The sequence below is a fragment of the Phodopus roborovskii genome, unplaced genomic scaffold (assembly GCF_943737965.1).
Source record: "Phodopus roborovskii unplaced genomic scaffold, PHOROB, whole genome shotgun sequence".
In the NCBI taxonomy this organism is placed as follows: domain Eukaryota; kingdom Metazoa; phylum Chordata; class Mammalia; order Rodentia; family Cricetidae; genus Phodopus; species Phodopus roborovskii.
Window position 1 is genome coordinate 674,761 of NW_026126575.1, and position 15,599 is coordinate 690,359.

Genomic DNA, 15,599 nt, shown 5'->3' on the forward strand with positions numbered 1-15,599 from the left:
CTTGGCTTTCTTAGGGTTGGCCTGTTTTTTCCCCCTCTCTGCTTTGTCCATTCAGCTTCTTTGCTTCTTCCCTCTGCCTGTGCTTGACTTGGGCACAGTGCTCCTATTGGCCCCATTTGTGCTGTACCTGGCCTGACTCTCCCATCTAGTCTTACTGGGCCTCTCTCGAGGTCCAGATCTAGGTACAGCATGGCTATTTTGGTCCAGATCAAGGCACAGAATGACCTGTCAAATTTTAACTCTGGTGGAGATGTATAGATGTGTAACAGGAGCCAAAAGCAAGCATGGTAAATCAATGAGCTCTTTTACCCACATGTACCCCCTCTTCACACCCTGTCTTAGTTCATGGAGGTACAAGCTATACAGCATGGGTTACCCTCTCTCCACACTGCTTCAGGTCCAACATCAGCCATGTTTTGGGAGTGCTCCCATGCCCAGCTCCCCTGTCCCCTCTTCCCATCCCACTATTTCCATAGTCCCTGATGGAGCCAGGACCCTTGTCACATGCCACTTAGTGAAACACTTCCAGCCTGCTCTTTTACCTCAGGTTCCTGTCCTCTTTCTCTGTGTGTGCTGATTTAAGACTTCCCTACTAATCCAAATAGATTCATAATGGTTAATAAAATAAATCTCAGTCTGTGAACCAGAAGTGTTCACTCAAGCAAATCACTCTCTTGGTACTTGGTTTTTCTGTTTGTAAGTGGGGTGTGTGTGTGGAGGTGGTGTGGTGTGTATGTGTGTACACAAGTGTGTGTGTGCATGTGTTGTGTCCATCAGGCACAGCTTGTACACAATGTGTGCTTTAGACTCTGGTCTTCATTTCCCAGGCTAATGCCAGCTGCTTCTGTGAAACTATGACAAAGACTCTACCACAAACCCCGGAGCTCCAGCCAGGGGTGTGTTAGCTGACATTTAAAAATAGCTTCTTCCATATGAAGTTGACACAGCCTGACTATAAAATGGGAAATTTACCAGTGCCAGGCTCCTGAAACCACACCTCACTCTGCCTCAGATGATAACTAAAATGCATGGAGAGAGGTGAAGGCCTATGGTGCTTGGCCTTTATAATGGTGAGACCTGCTGCATTCTGTGTTTCTTCTTTCATTTGTTGTTCTTTGGATTTGACTCTGAGTTGGGAACTTCATGACAGTACAATTTATAGCACTTCTCTGGATTCCTATGCTTTGATAGTTTAATCCACAACCCTGTCACTGACAGTCTGCCATTTGCAGGGAGTAGCCTGTCTGTCTTTCAAGGCAGGCTCTGGTTTGACCCTTTAGTTGTCATTTCTCTTACTTCCCGACATGTGGAGAAGCTACTGGAAAAAGAGATGTGTAGTTTCTCTGAAGTCTACAGTAAGTCCTAGTTTTAATCCAGCTGGTGGCCATGTATCTGGGCATGACTTAACTTGTCTGAAATGACCAATTCTGTTTAATGAGAAGCACGGGGAAGTAAAAACCAAGCAAAGGAAAATGCAGCTAAATACCAGGGGAAATTCCCGCAGCATGGGCCTGGAATGAGGATGGGGGAAGTGTGGTCGGTGTGGTCAGTGTCTTAGTATAGCATGGGCACAATGGGGAGACAAGAGGAGGGGCCCATTGTAGCCCTTTCCCCTCAGCACCTGCAGGGCTCCTTAGCAAGTAGGACCGACCACCTGCTTCTCAGCTCCCCGGGATGAAGGGAGAAGGTGGGTCTGTTGCACCCCATTTCACCGTGTAGATGATTCCAACCACTTTTGCTGGAGAGCTAGATACAACCTCAGGGTTGGTTCTCCCTGTTCTCAGTGAGAATGGAAGGTGGACACAGTGTGGATTGGCCATTCTTTAGGACTTGCCTGTCCTCACCTACTGGTGGCATTTCTCTGCATGCTGCATCTGCACCAGATACCTTCCCTTGGCTCATGGGGGAACGAGAAGGGCATGAGAGAGTGAGATGAGGGAGAGTGTTTGTTTCTTCTGTCCCCTTTCCACTTCCCTGCATCCTGTGGTAACTGTATTTCTATAGGGTGGGGGTCTACACACATCTTCTAGAAGGGGTCAAAGAACTGGAGGCTTCAGGAAGAGGAAAACTGAGGTGGGTTTGAAAGAACTTATAGAAGCAGTCAATACTGTCAAAGCCACAGTCTCTGGGAGCTCTTTGTGTGTCAGATACGACAGGGCTGATATACTTACAAAGTCATAGCACTTGTCAAAATTCCAGCATGGAGGATGGCAAGTAGGCACAAAATCCCATCTTTAACCAAGAACCCCCAGAGGGTGAGATGCAATGAGAAGGTTCATAACCCTGAGGTAATCTCCTTAATTGTGACTCACCCATCCCCTATGTAGCCGAAGCATGTGTGAGTGCTGGCATTAGCTGTTTCACTCAACCAGAGTTGTGCCCAGACAAGAGGCACTAGTCTCACAGGTGCCCTCCATCTGTACTGTAAGACGACTCCAAGACTTGGATTCCAAGTCACTTCACATCGTTTCGGTGGGTGTTAAACGGCCCTAACATGAAACGTAGCTGGGGTTTCCTTGCTGATGCTTCAGACATATCACAGAGAAATGGCTAAGCTCTTTGTTCATTGTAATAACCCAGGTGCCTATCCTCTGAGATCCAGCACTGCCTCAGGCAATGCTGTCAGAGTGACCTTGGGTGACACCCTGTATACTGGGCTTATTAAAACCCAGATTCTGGGCCCTACGCTGGAGTTTTTGATGCAGCCAGTCTTAGATGGGATCCCTCAATATGTGTTTCTAATAAGTTCATGGGTGAAGCCCAATGGTTTAGGGACCATATTGTGACCAAGTGCCTGTGACCCTTCTGCCATGAGTTCCAGGGCATCCCATGTAACTTAGGGAGACTCTTTCTCAAAAAGGAAGGGACAGGGGAGCACCAGCCCTAAGTCCTTGGGACAACAGAAAGATATTGGACATGAAGTTGAGGTATGGACTCTTAAGGCTTGGCAGGTGGAGTAGTTTTGAGCTGGCAGCTGAAATAGGCAAGGCTTGAGGGCATCATGGAGGTCTTTTGTGAGACTTGGACCTCCAAGCCTGGGATCCTCATTCTGACCTCCTCTTCCCACCACTATCTGGCTCATACAGGGCCGAGAAGCTCCACCATTCAGTATCTGTGCCCGGCACATAAGAGACTCGACAAAACCTCCAGATTCCAGGAGGGTGCTGGCAAAATCTTCAGATTTCTAAATGTATTTGTCCTCATCCTGACTCATTTAGCAAAAACTCAGTCTGAAGCCACCAGTTAAGAAAAGAACAACATGCCCTTCCAACCTTGAAGATTCCAGAAATGAAAATTCAGCTACAACCAAGGATGCCGTGTTAGTCACAAGGTGGATTCCTGAAAACGACAGGACAGAAAATCCCCCTTCTTCTCATCTCCAAGAATCCTCTCGGCTCCTTCCTGTCTGCACGCCACTGCACGTTCCTCACTGGCGAAGAATTAGCAGCAACAGCCATTCCTCCAGCCAGCTGTGCTTCACACACAGCTCACCCTTTGCCTCAGGGAGGCTCATCCTAAAAAAAGAATCTCATGGCTTTAAACAAGCCCAAATAGAAACGTGTGATCATTCCGCTGAGAAACAGCAACTTCCAGTCCAGTCTCAGTCTACCTAGCAGCACGCACATGCGCATGTGGAGGCCAGAGACTGACTTGCATATGCCTCCTAGTAGTTCTCTGCTTTACTTTTGGAGACATGGTATCTCTCTGAACCCAGAGCACACTGATTTGGCTAGACTCCCTATCCATCCAGCTCCAGCAAGCTTCAGAGATCTTCGATTATGCAGCAATCAGTTTAAAGACCCAACCATCTCCCCAATGCTGACATTTCTCTTGATTTGTATAAGGGCTGGTCTAAAGCTAAGAAGTACTCAGAAATGGGGAAAAATTGTTCCAGGAGAGGGGCAAGGCTGTAGGCATGTGTGTGGTTGGGAAAGGAGACTAGCTGGTTTTCACACTTTTACCTGAGGCTTAGGAGTGGGTCCACCTGGAACCTTGGAGAAAAGACTCTGCAGGAATTGAGATGGATTTTGTCCATAGTCCTTAGCTAGAAGTTCCTAGGGTTCTGATGGCTGTCATAGTGCAGGTGCAAAGGGATAAGGACACAGAGAAGAGTGCTGACCCCTCACAGGAATTCAAAGCCATGTGCACCCATGGTGCACCCATGGTGACAAAGGCTTAGTTGCATGTGTCACCTCCCAGGGTTTTAACTTCTCAAGAAGCCAGAGTCCATTAGGGCCTGGAGTTGATGATGGGGTGAGAGGAGATAGATAATGGAGAAGAGAGAAGTCTGTCTCACAGCTGGGAAGAAGGAATGCTGAAAAGATTTTGGGCAGAGACACACCTTGATGGGCGAGTACCACTTCCGGGGGGAAGATGGCCGGCGCATGTTGTTGTTGAGATTGCGGGGCTCCGGGAACTCATATTCTTGCTCTGGCATCTTGACTCTTGCATTCTTTGCCTTTTCCAATTTAGCACCTTCTTCTGTGGAGCCCTTTTCTCCCCATCGAACCTAACGGAAGTGAAATCCCATAAAACTAAGTTACAGGATCACACAGCTTGCTCTTGAGAACCAGAGTGACAGGGTGATGTGCATGCCACTGGCTCCTCTGTTCCTTTAGGATCATGAGCCAGAGAAGTAGGGTGTATGGAAAAAGGGAATGTGGAGAGCTAAGGGCTGGAAGAATTAGAGGGAGAACTGTCTGGATGGAGGTACAGAAGTGGGGTTTTAGTCTAATGAAAACAGAAACCATGGGGGTGGGGGTTTGGTAGACAAGTGACCTCTGCTGACTCACGATGGGCAAGAGGCAGGCATGCAGTTAAAGGCTGAACCATTCCAACTCCCCAGCTTTGTCTCTCATAAGCCACCTCTCCCTAATCCTCAAGCATGGACCACCAGCATTTGCTCTGGGTTTCTGTCACCAGATGTTGGCCACACAGACAGTTGTATGGTGGTTAAACTCTTACCTCCATCCTTTTAATGCCTCCGACACCTCGTCCTCCATAGTAAGAGGCATCTACTGTCGGCCATTTCTTCTTTGGCAGACCATCATCGTCTTCTTCCTGCCGAGAGATTGTGACACATAAAGACAAAGTCCCCTAAGGTTGTGTGTGTCTACTATGGTGAGGTGGACAGGAACAAGCTGGTGCAGTCAAACCACACAGTTTCAGAGCACAGTTAAGTCCCTAGGCTCTGGAGGTCTCAGTACATTGTTCTGAACCAGGGAATGGGTGTGGACAGCCCCAGGAGCAGGTTCTTCCTTCACAACAGGGTGGTATTTGAATATGCCACTGAACTTCACATGTCAGGAGGGTAATCCCAAAGGCAACAGTGTGAGGAGATAGTACCTGACAAAAAGTGAGTAGTCTGAGGGCTGGCTGTGTCCTCACAGAGCTGGTTTTGTCATAAGTGAGCAGCCATGGCAGAGCCATGGCTCAGTTGCTCTCTGGCTAAACTTACCTGCTCTTCCACTTCTGCTCTGGATGATGCTTAAGAAGCTCTTATTAGAGGCAGGCTGGACTTCCTGGAACTGTAAGAAATTAGTTTCTCTTCCCCTTAAGTCACCCAGCCTTGGCTATTGTGTCATAAAAAGTCGGCATTAGGAGGAGATGGTTTTGTGAATGTCATCATTTGTTAATTACAGAAGTGCAAACATGGACACCATCTACTCCAGCTGTTTTGTGATAAAGTGGCTGCCATGCTCTGGGCAGTGGAGGTGAAGTTCTGATTTGGTGTCTTGGTATCTGTCCAGTGGATGCCACACCCCTTAGTACAAGAACTTGATTCACATCTGTTTGTTTTTTTTCTCCTAGAATTTGGAGATACTCTGAATGTTTATGTAAAGAACACACAAAATCCATCTCTATGCTTTTCTTCGCTTCCTGGCACACTCCAGGCACCCCTCTCTCCACTTCCACTCTTGTGTGTATGGACCCTGGGAAAGGAGGGCAGGCCATCCAGAGACCGGTGCACCCCCCACTCCGTGTGGATTCACAACAGGAAATACTTAGACATACATTCAGCTCTATCAAACCCCATTTTAGACCCTGACCTGAGCTTCCCTCAAACTCAAATAACAGTCATGAAAGTCAACGCTGAGCCCAAGATCTGAGCAAAGGGAGAGTCAGCATTTCCCTGCAGTAAGCACAGCTCTGTTTATGCACCAGAGCCTACAGAATTGCACAATCCTAGGGAGCGGAGAACCTTTGATGTGCCTTTTCACTTGGACAAAAGTTGATGGAGTAAACTCACAGGGCTCAGCACAAACCCTCAGACAGGCGACTGTTTCAGAGGGCGATGAAGATGCAGTTCAACATCTCATTAAAGATTAAAATTAAAGGTTTCTGGGAGGTATCTTCCCCCAGTTACCTTCAGGGATATATCCAGAAGGAGGAACAGTTAGCACAGATTTTTTTTCTTGGTAAATAAACTTTTGTGACCTTCATAGTTCTTGGAGGCAAGGATTGACCGAGCCAAACTGTTTCACAATATCAAGTAGCAGGAAGGAGGGAGGGCCTTGTGTGAAATCATCAGGAGGTGGTCAGAAAAGTGGCTGAGCCACTATAATCTGTGAAAGTACCCACAGGAGATGGTCATGTAGGGTGTTTCCATAGAGGAATATTGTGACCCTGATCCTTCCCTATCACTCTGCTTCCTGGCCACCTCCTTTGCCACAGGCTCCCTGTATGCTGTGCTTTAACCACAGTAAAGAGCCACGTAACCACAGGCCAAAATCCCTGACACTAAACAAACTTTTCTTTTTAGCTTGCTTGTCTCAGGTGTTCTGTCCCAGGGATGGGAATTTGATTGACACACCTATCTTCACCTTATTGTACCTCCGGTTTTCACTTATAAATTGGAGTTATAACAGGGCAGCTTTATTCTCATCATGTCGAGTGTCTAAATGAAACAATACAGAAAGGTTATCTTCTGTGTACAGTTGCCTGGATAGCTCTAAAATCCTAAAAAATATTCTTTCTACATAACTACTCTTTTACACATTTTAATGGGTTCAGATACACTATATCTTTTCCCCTGCTGGGAAGTGAGATATAGACCGAGGGACTGAGGTCTTATTTACGGGGTAGAAGCTGAAAGAGGAAGGCCCAGGCCATGCCATCAGCTGTGGTCAGAGCAAAAAGGGCCTGCACAGACTGGAGTGTTACTAGCACTTTCCCACCAGCCTGGTCCCACAGCGGGATCAGCTCCAAATAACACACAGAGACATGAAACATTAGCCTGTTTCTAGCATTTCTTATTGGCTAGCTCTGTCTAAATTATTAACCCATAATCACTAACATATGTATTTCTACATGGTCTTATCTTATTGAGAACGCCAGATTCACATGCCCTCTCCCCGAGATCACACCTCTATGTTTCCCAGAATCCTCCACCTCTCCTAGTCCCACCTATCTTGCTTCCGTATTGGTTAACAGTGCTTTATTCATTAACCAATAAGAGAAATATCTCCCATCACTAGAGTTATGAGATCATGAAGGAGGCCAGTGAGGAGAGAGCAGAGGGGAGTAGGGTCCTGGAGAGAAGTGGGAAGCAACAGAGAGAAGCCAGAAAGAAGGTGGATGTCTGGGGCTGCTTGCCTTCCATGTTTGCCAACCACACTCTCCCTAGATCTACCCATCTCTGACGAAATAGTCAATAGTGATTTGAAGTTAAATGCTCTGACACACACACACACACACACACACACACACACGATCTGGGTAAGCATTAGTTACTGAAACCTTTATTGTTGGATAAAATTGTGCTTGAGGGAGCCATGTTGTCAAGAAGTAAATGGCATTACTCTAATGCAAATGTAGTCATGGCATCTGTGGAGGTGATTATACACAACGAGCCTCCTGACAGAGGGCACTGCTAACACACCCTACCAGTAACTGCCAACTCTCTGTGAACATTAAGTCAGTGAACATTAAGCCTCACGCTGGTGGGAGAAGCCCTCACCCCTGATGCTCCTCTTGGGTGTTATCCTGAGTTTGCTTCCATCTGCTAAGATCTGCAAAGCTCAGGTGACTTTTCTTTATGCTGGCTTAATGACTTCACTTCCAGTGGTAGGGAATCCCAGAAAGGGGTAACTTTTGCCCTCTGCATTTTGTACTTCCTATTAAAGAGGGTTCCACAGGAAAGAGGATCACTATATAGAGTCCTTAAGCTGCCTCCATCCTTATTTATTTATTTATCTATTTATCTATTTATTTATTCATTTATTTATACAGTGATGCTCCTCTGTGCTGGATGGTTTTATGTCAGCTTGACACCAGCTAGAGTCATCAGAGAGGAAGGAGGCTCAATTGAGAAAATGTCTCCATAAGATTGGGCTACAGCAAGCCTGTAGGGTATTTTCTTAATTAGTGACTGATGGGAAAGGGCCAAGCCCATTGTGGGTGATGCCACCCCTGGTCTGGTAGTCCTCAGTCCAATAAGAAAGCAGGCTGAGCAAGCCATGGGGAGCAAGCCAGTAAGCAACAGTCATCTATGGTCTCTGCTTCCAGCTTCCTGCCCTCAGTGCTTTTGATGATGAACTGTTCTATAGAACTGCTTTTGGTCATGGTGTTTCATCACAGCAGTAGTAATCCTTACTAGGACAGCCTCCCTTAGGATGTGATGGTTATACATCTGATGGTTAGTTAATATCTATCTTGTCCATTTGTATAGTAGGCAAGGGGTTTCCTCCACAGGGCAGTCTCTCTCTCTCTCTCTCTCTCTCTCTCTCTCTCTCTCTCTCTCTCTCTCTCTCTCTCTCCTCTGCCACATGTGCCATGGCCTTTCTATGTAGCTTAAGGTCCTCCTGCTTCAGCCTCCATTGCTCTGGGATCACTAGCACTCACCATCACTCCCAGCTTGTGTAACTTGGTAGGTAGTTCCTGACCTTTGAGCATCTAATGTCTTAATCTCTGATGCAGAGGGAGGATTTAATGCCATAAACAGAGACCACCAAGAAGGAGAAAGGAGGCATGCACTTGACAGGAGACTTTTCAGGGCACTCTCTGAAGACAGGTACACAAGTTGTGCTTGAGGCCTCAGTGGTATGTTCATATGGCGCTGGATCCGAGAAGCATGTAGATTCTAATTGTGATTCTCAGAACACTGAATAAAATACCAAACATGGTCTAAGTTACATTTTTCCTTTCTGTGGGATTTCTCTCTCTTTTTTTTCTTCCTGCCAGAGCACAATAGGAAGGGGACTAGGGCCCCAAGGGGCCCCAGGGCTAATACACATGCTGAAGTAATCTTGGCAGGAAGAAGTTGCCTTAAGCCTCCCACAACTCTTCAGGTCCCATGTTCATGGTCACCATTATGTTTCAGGAACTATGTTTGCCTTTTTTTAGTCAAAGTACAATCTCCATAAAAAATATTAATGAGACAAAAACAAAACAAAAACAACCCTCAGTTTCTTCCTTTCCCTTGCTTTTACTTATTCTTTCTTGTTTGGCTTCTAGCCATGCATCCAACCCATGCCTGTGCACCCATGGTGTCTGTGGATCCTTGTATTAGATGCTAAGTGCATCAGACCCCACAGTACTCCAGTACCAAAATCTCCATCATTTCACCTTCTAAAGGCCAACTCAGAGCAAGCACCAGAAAGATCAACACTGAGGGAGAGAACAGTTTTCCACCCCAGATTGGACATAGTGGCCCATCAGGGAGCTTCACTGTTTTGGGATTCCAAGAGATAGATGCACACAAAATAGGCAAAGCAAAACAGAACTTCAGGACTAGCTGCTCTTGGAGGGTTAAGAACAGACTCAACACACAGAGAGGGTTCTCTTCTCTCTCCTCTCTGCACAGCAATGCAACTTCCTTGGTTTCTGGGCAGAGAGTTAGCATTCCTACAAGATGTGCTTTAATTGATTGCAGCTATTAAGTCTTTTGTTCACGCACCATTCAGCACATGAGAGACACATGGAATTTTAAACCTAATCATCTTTCTTTCTGTGTAGGGAGGCTGCCCTGGGACAGGGATAGCTAAGAGGTGGTATCTTTGGTGCATGTGGACAGACTACAGGGAAACCTCATCTTAGCACCTCTCAATCCCAATAAGTTTTCAGATCTGGGGCTTCTACTCTGGTAGTGTTACTCTTAAGGATCCTGATGCCCCAAGTTGGGAAGGCCATTTGCTGGGAACTCCCACCCACCAGCAGCTGTGAACACCTCTGTTGGTTTATTAGAGCTGCCCTTGTACCACAGCAGCTTCCTGGCCCATTGAGTGGAAGACTCTGAAGAGTTTGTCTGTAGACCATGAGGATTTGAGAGGGAGGCCAGAGTATTAGTATATCCTGCCCCACCATAGATTCATGACCATCTGGCAGATTTTATGTAATACCATTTCAAATTAAAGAAAAATGGGATTCTTGGCACCAGCCTTAGAGGCAGTGATTATTTGCAGAGTGTGGCAAATTTACCATAACCTGTGCATGTGAAGTGTATATCTACAGGAAGACAAGAATTCTAATACGTTTCAGGGGAAAAGTTACTCTTGGGTTTTACCCCAAATTGTTCGTTGTATTGATAACCATTTATACTGAATGTGGCGATACATGTCTGCGTTCCCAGCACTGGGGAGGTTGAACAAGATGAGTTCAAGCTAAACCTGTGCCACATAAGAACCTGTCTCAAAAGAGAGGAGTGGGGAGGAGGACTAGGGCTTAGGTGGAGAGTATGTAGCATGTGTGATGTCCTGGATCCAAGCACAGAAAAAATCCAACAGTCAAATACATTCCCTCAACAGAAAATCTTCCAAAATCCTTGAAATCAAACAGGGCAGACAAATGTATGCACTTTAAAATTTGACTTTGTGGAAAGAAATCAGCTGGCCTCTGGCTGCCTGTGCTTCTCAGTTCAAATTCAGCCTGGTTAGAAAAGGCCCAAAGGTTCTCTCCACAAGCAGTGGGGCCCAGCCCTGCTCACCAAGGGGCTGCATAACCAGTCAATGCTGCCCCACCCTGCCACTTTCCCACCCCATGCACTCTACTTGGGCCTCTTACCTCACTCTCCTCAACAGGGGGTGGAGGGATCTCCTTGATAATCTGTAAATGAAAAGGAGAATGGGTCAGTGGGGGTCTCTGGCCTCCTGCCTCCTAAGATGTCTGCCACAATCACCTTAGGGACAGTCCCAAGCATGGGAACTGAAGTTTGTGCCATGATCTGGCTGGACAGAGTAGCCCAATGAGAGCAGGAACTGAGATGAGGCTCTATTCTCAGTGCAGTAGTCCTGTGTAAAGAAACATGTCCCACAGCTGTTTTGTCTCAAGGGGGCAGCTAGTCCCATTCATCTGTTCCCTTGGTCACTCGGGCATGAAGCCACTGCCCTCCCCCCCAACTGTCTACACTTAACAAAGGATGGCGATGCAAATGAGACCAGCTAGGTTCAGACCAGGCTTATGTGGCTGGAGGTCCTCTATTACTAGCCCCAGTGGGTCCACATAGAGAGGGGAAGGGGCCTGAGCAGCCCCTGAGGGAAGGCAGTGAGGAGGAGGGCCCAGGGATCTTTCCCAGGTACAGACAATGCAGAGACAAACCTATTTCAATAACTATTTATAAGACTGTTCCTTAACCTCTCTGTCAGCTCTATAGAGGAAGACAAACAGGCACAGTTCCATCAAGCCGTTAGGAGTCCCTTCCCTGACACAGTGGTTGGCCCAATAACTGCACTCATAAAAGGGCACTCTAGCAGTTAACGGACTTGAGGTTCTTTCCAGGGCCCTTTGGTGATGAACTACTATGATCCCATCCTTTCCTTGGGACCTGTTACTCTCATTCACACTTACTTTTGGAGTTTTGGGACCCCACACGGAACATTTTCTTTAGGTGACTTCTGGTGAATGCATAGCCTGTCCTGTAACCTTTGTGTCTCAGCACCAGGGCTGCTCATTTTGCAGGTGGGTGTTCAGGCGCCTTTCAACCTTTAGCCCAGGAACTCTCCTTCACCTTCTACTAAGTGCATGTCCCCTCTAATTTAATAATACCTAGCACTCCCTAGGGCTCTGGTCCCCACCTCTGTCTCCACCCTACCATAATCTGTAGTGCTATCCTCATTGGTTAGACAGGTTACCAACAGCAGCCAGGGGCCTGAGGAGACTCCAAGCATCTGAGGACAGTATTCTCTAATTGAAGGGGAGGAGTTGAAGGCCTCCTTGGAGTTAGAATTACTGTTTCATCTGCTTCCACTTCCTGTTGCGGTGGGAAGCTGTGCTTTTCCTCACCCACTCAACTCCCCTCTGAGACCTCTCAGGGGAACTCTGGGGAAGGCTGCTACTGCCTGGATGCTGACTTGCCATCATTCCAGAGACAGCACATTATTTTAAAACAGGAAATGTCTGGAAGCTGGAGGAAGGGATGAGGAGGTGGGGGCAACAACTTGAATGGGAGAAGTGGGGGGATGGCAGGATGTTTGCAAGCCAGCAGATACAGCAGACGTAGTGGATAAGACAAAGTCTTCAGCTCTGAAGAGGCTCAAGGCCACTCCTTCACTGCATGGAAGCCTAGCATTGTTGTCAACTGTAAATCCCAGACCCTTGTCACACTGTTAATATATGAGAAGCCTCAGGGTCTCCTGAAGCCCCATCAACTAAGCAGAGCAAAAACATAAACGTTGTAGGAGTTGAGCCATCCTGAGAAATAGCATGTGCAGTGCTACAAAAACAGTGTATGGATCAGAGCACACTCCCCATCTGCATCTTCCTTTATTGCATCTTTAATAACCCCTGCATAAGCCAGGTGACTGTACGGCTGGCTCCACAACATACGAATTAGGGGCCTGTCGGCTGTACAGTGGCCATGGGATTCAGAGATGTCTTCGGCCTCATACAAGTTAGTACATGACAGGGCTGGAGAAATGGCTCTGTTGGTGAGGTGTTTGCTGTATAAGCATGAGAACTGACGAGCTCAATCCCATCCACCCATGTAAAAGCCAGATATGGTCTTCGCTGCCTGTAATTCCAGAATTAGGGAGGCAGAGATGAGACAATCCTTGGAGCTTGTTGGCCAGTCAACCCAGACTAATCCACAAGCCCCAGGCTTGTCTAAAAATTAAAGTGGGAAGTCACTTAACATCTAACTCTGTTTTCCACATGCACACAGGCATACATGCACATACAATTACATATACATGGACACACACACACACACACACACACACACACACACACACACACACATACACCACTCAACACATGACAATAGCTGGGACATAAAGCACAAGGAACCCACTATTCAGAGTCACTATGATTTAGTTTACTCCACACTAATTGAATATCTTCTCCATAGCCTACAGAGGGCCAGATATGAATGGAACCCCAAAGATAATGCCATAATATATGACTCACTAGTATTGGTTACAAGGAACTTGTAATGCAGATTCCACATGAATACACAGTAAAATTTGGCACCTCAATTTCTGAAAATCAAGCCACCATGTTCAGCTAAACAGAGAGTGGTCCTCTAGCCTGGCCTTGCCTGTTGAGTGGCTGGCAGGGACAATGAAGGGGTCCTCCAGTTGCTTTGAGCTCTGGTATATGACCAGAAAGTAGTATCCCTATGCCAACAACAGCATGTGGCTGCCCTGAGCACTGCTCTGAGAACAGGGCAGGGGAATACCCATCCTTTTGTATTCTCCGTTGTGGGAGCCTCTATTCCCTGAGAAGATGATGTTCACAGCTTCATAAAAACACAATCCTTGCTACACAAACAAATTTTGCTCAACTTTAGAGAAAAGTGAAGTAATAAAATTTGGAGAAAAGTAGCTGGATCTTGAAAGAATTGTATTATATGAAGTGATCCAGACTCAGAAAGGTAAGTAGCACATGTTCTGTCTTGGGGTGGCCTGTAGCTTTTCATGCCTTTACGTAAGCGAGGGTAAGTGTGGGTTTTGGCTATGAAAAGGGGTATGTTAGAGGGGTTGAGGAAGGTGGGACGACAGTAGGGATCATGTGACATAGTAGCAGAAAGGAGGCTACTGAGGGTGGAGGGCACAGGGAAGGATAGAGATGTGACAGGATCCGTGGAAATAAACTTTGTACTGCTGGGGAACCAAACCTGGGGCACAGTACATGTAGGTAAGTGCTCTGCCGTGACTTACACTCAAGCCAATTCAGCCACCTTGTGAGCACCCGAGGTGCTTGCTGGAGATACAGTGATGGCAGGTCAGATGAGACATTTGGCATGACAAGCTTGGGCTGGTTTGACATCTGCAGTTTAGCCTTTGGGCTTATAGTCATGTTCAACTGCTAGGTCTCTGGAAAGGCCTCTTCATAACTGTAAAGTGAGCTTGACTCTGGGTGCTCTCTTCCCCTGAGGTGCTCGTGTGAAAGGTTACCTCTTGTGGCTCTGCTTGTTCTTGCTGAGCCAGCTGCTGCCATCCCGTGCCTTGGAACTGACACATGTGCTCTGGCCACGTGTGATTTCTGGGGCCACCTTTCTTGACCTGAGAATGTCCCCACTCATAGGACAGTGCACTTAAAGTGCGAGTCAGATTGCCACACACATGACAGTAGGAGGCCACAGGACTTGCTATCACAGACTCTCCAGTGTAACTTCCCATACATGTTTAAAGATTTATTTAACTTTTATATTTATGTGTATGAATGTTTTGCCTACATGTATGTTAAGTGCACCACAGAAGGCCAGAAGAGGCCTCTGTATCCTTGGAGGCCAGAAGAGGATGTCTGGTCCACTGGAACTGGGCTTCCAGAAGGTTGTGAGCCTTTGTGTTGGTTCTAGGAACTGAACCCCTATCCTCTGCAAGAACAGCCAGTGCTCTTAACCACTGAGCCACCTCTCCATACTCATGACTATCTCCCACCCTTGCCTATCTGGCAGGAGTTGGCTGCCAGCTAAATTGCACAAGCTCTCGGGAGGCAGAAGCTTGTTTCATGGTATAAGACAAGGAACTAACAGAGCTACTTTTCTGTCCCCTTTTTCTACAGTCTGTTTACACCCTCATTGTCTGTGTATGAGCTGCCCTCTTAGCCCTCTGCATGCCTCCTCTGCTTTGTACACCTGGTTTCTCACTACTGAGGAGTGCTTTGATGACACATGAGCCTCTCTATGGCCTGCCCAGGTCCAAGTGGACAGCTGAGGCTACCGAAGCTGTTACAATTAGGAACCCATCCTAATTTTAAAGAGCTTAGTAGTTGCCAAATTTTCCAATATTAGAATCACATAGAGGGCTTGTTGCTACACAGAACTCTAGACACACTGTTTCCTCAGAAGGCTGGGCCAGACACTTGCATTTCTAGCAGATTTCCCAAACAATACTAACACCAAGGGGCTGTGGCCCATATTCTGAGAATCACGAGTTAGGTCATTTCTAATCAGTTTGTCTGTATCAATCCACTCTAGGCAGGGGTGTGTTTTGTGAAGTCAGACATTCCCACAGCCGTGCTGTGGATTTCTGTGGCTGAACAGAAACACCAGATCTAAGTCCGGTATGGCATGGGTTTGTAATCCCAGTTCTTGGAAGACAGGGAAGGGGATCTCAGGTTAGAGGTCAGCATGCGCTACAACTGTTACCATTTCCTTTCTGTTAGTGTAACACTCTGACCAAAAGCAACTTAGAGGGAAGGGTGAATTTGACTTTGACTTA

At 46.9% G+C, this 15,599-nt stretch overlaps 1 protein-coding gene across 1 annotated transcript in view; it reads right to left on the minus strand.

Annotated features, from left to right (window-relative positions):
• Antxr1 (ANTXR cell adhesion molecule 1) overlaps positions 1-15,599 on the minus strand; it is a 177,736-nt gene that overhangs the window by 44,261 nt on the left and 117,876 nt on the right. Inside the window, exons 14-16 of the mRNA XM_051203441.1 lie at positions 11,002-11,043; positions 4,966-5,061; positions 4,343-4,510 (exon numbers count right to left, since the gene is read on the minus strand). Of these exons, the coding sequence (XP_051059398.1) occupies positions 4,343-4,510; positions 4,966-5,061; positions 11,002-11,043 (306 nt within the window). The remainder of the gene's footprint in view (positions 1-4,342; positions 4,511-4,965; positions 5,062-11,001; positions 11,044-15,599) is intronic.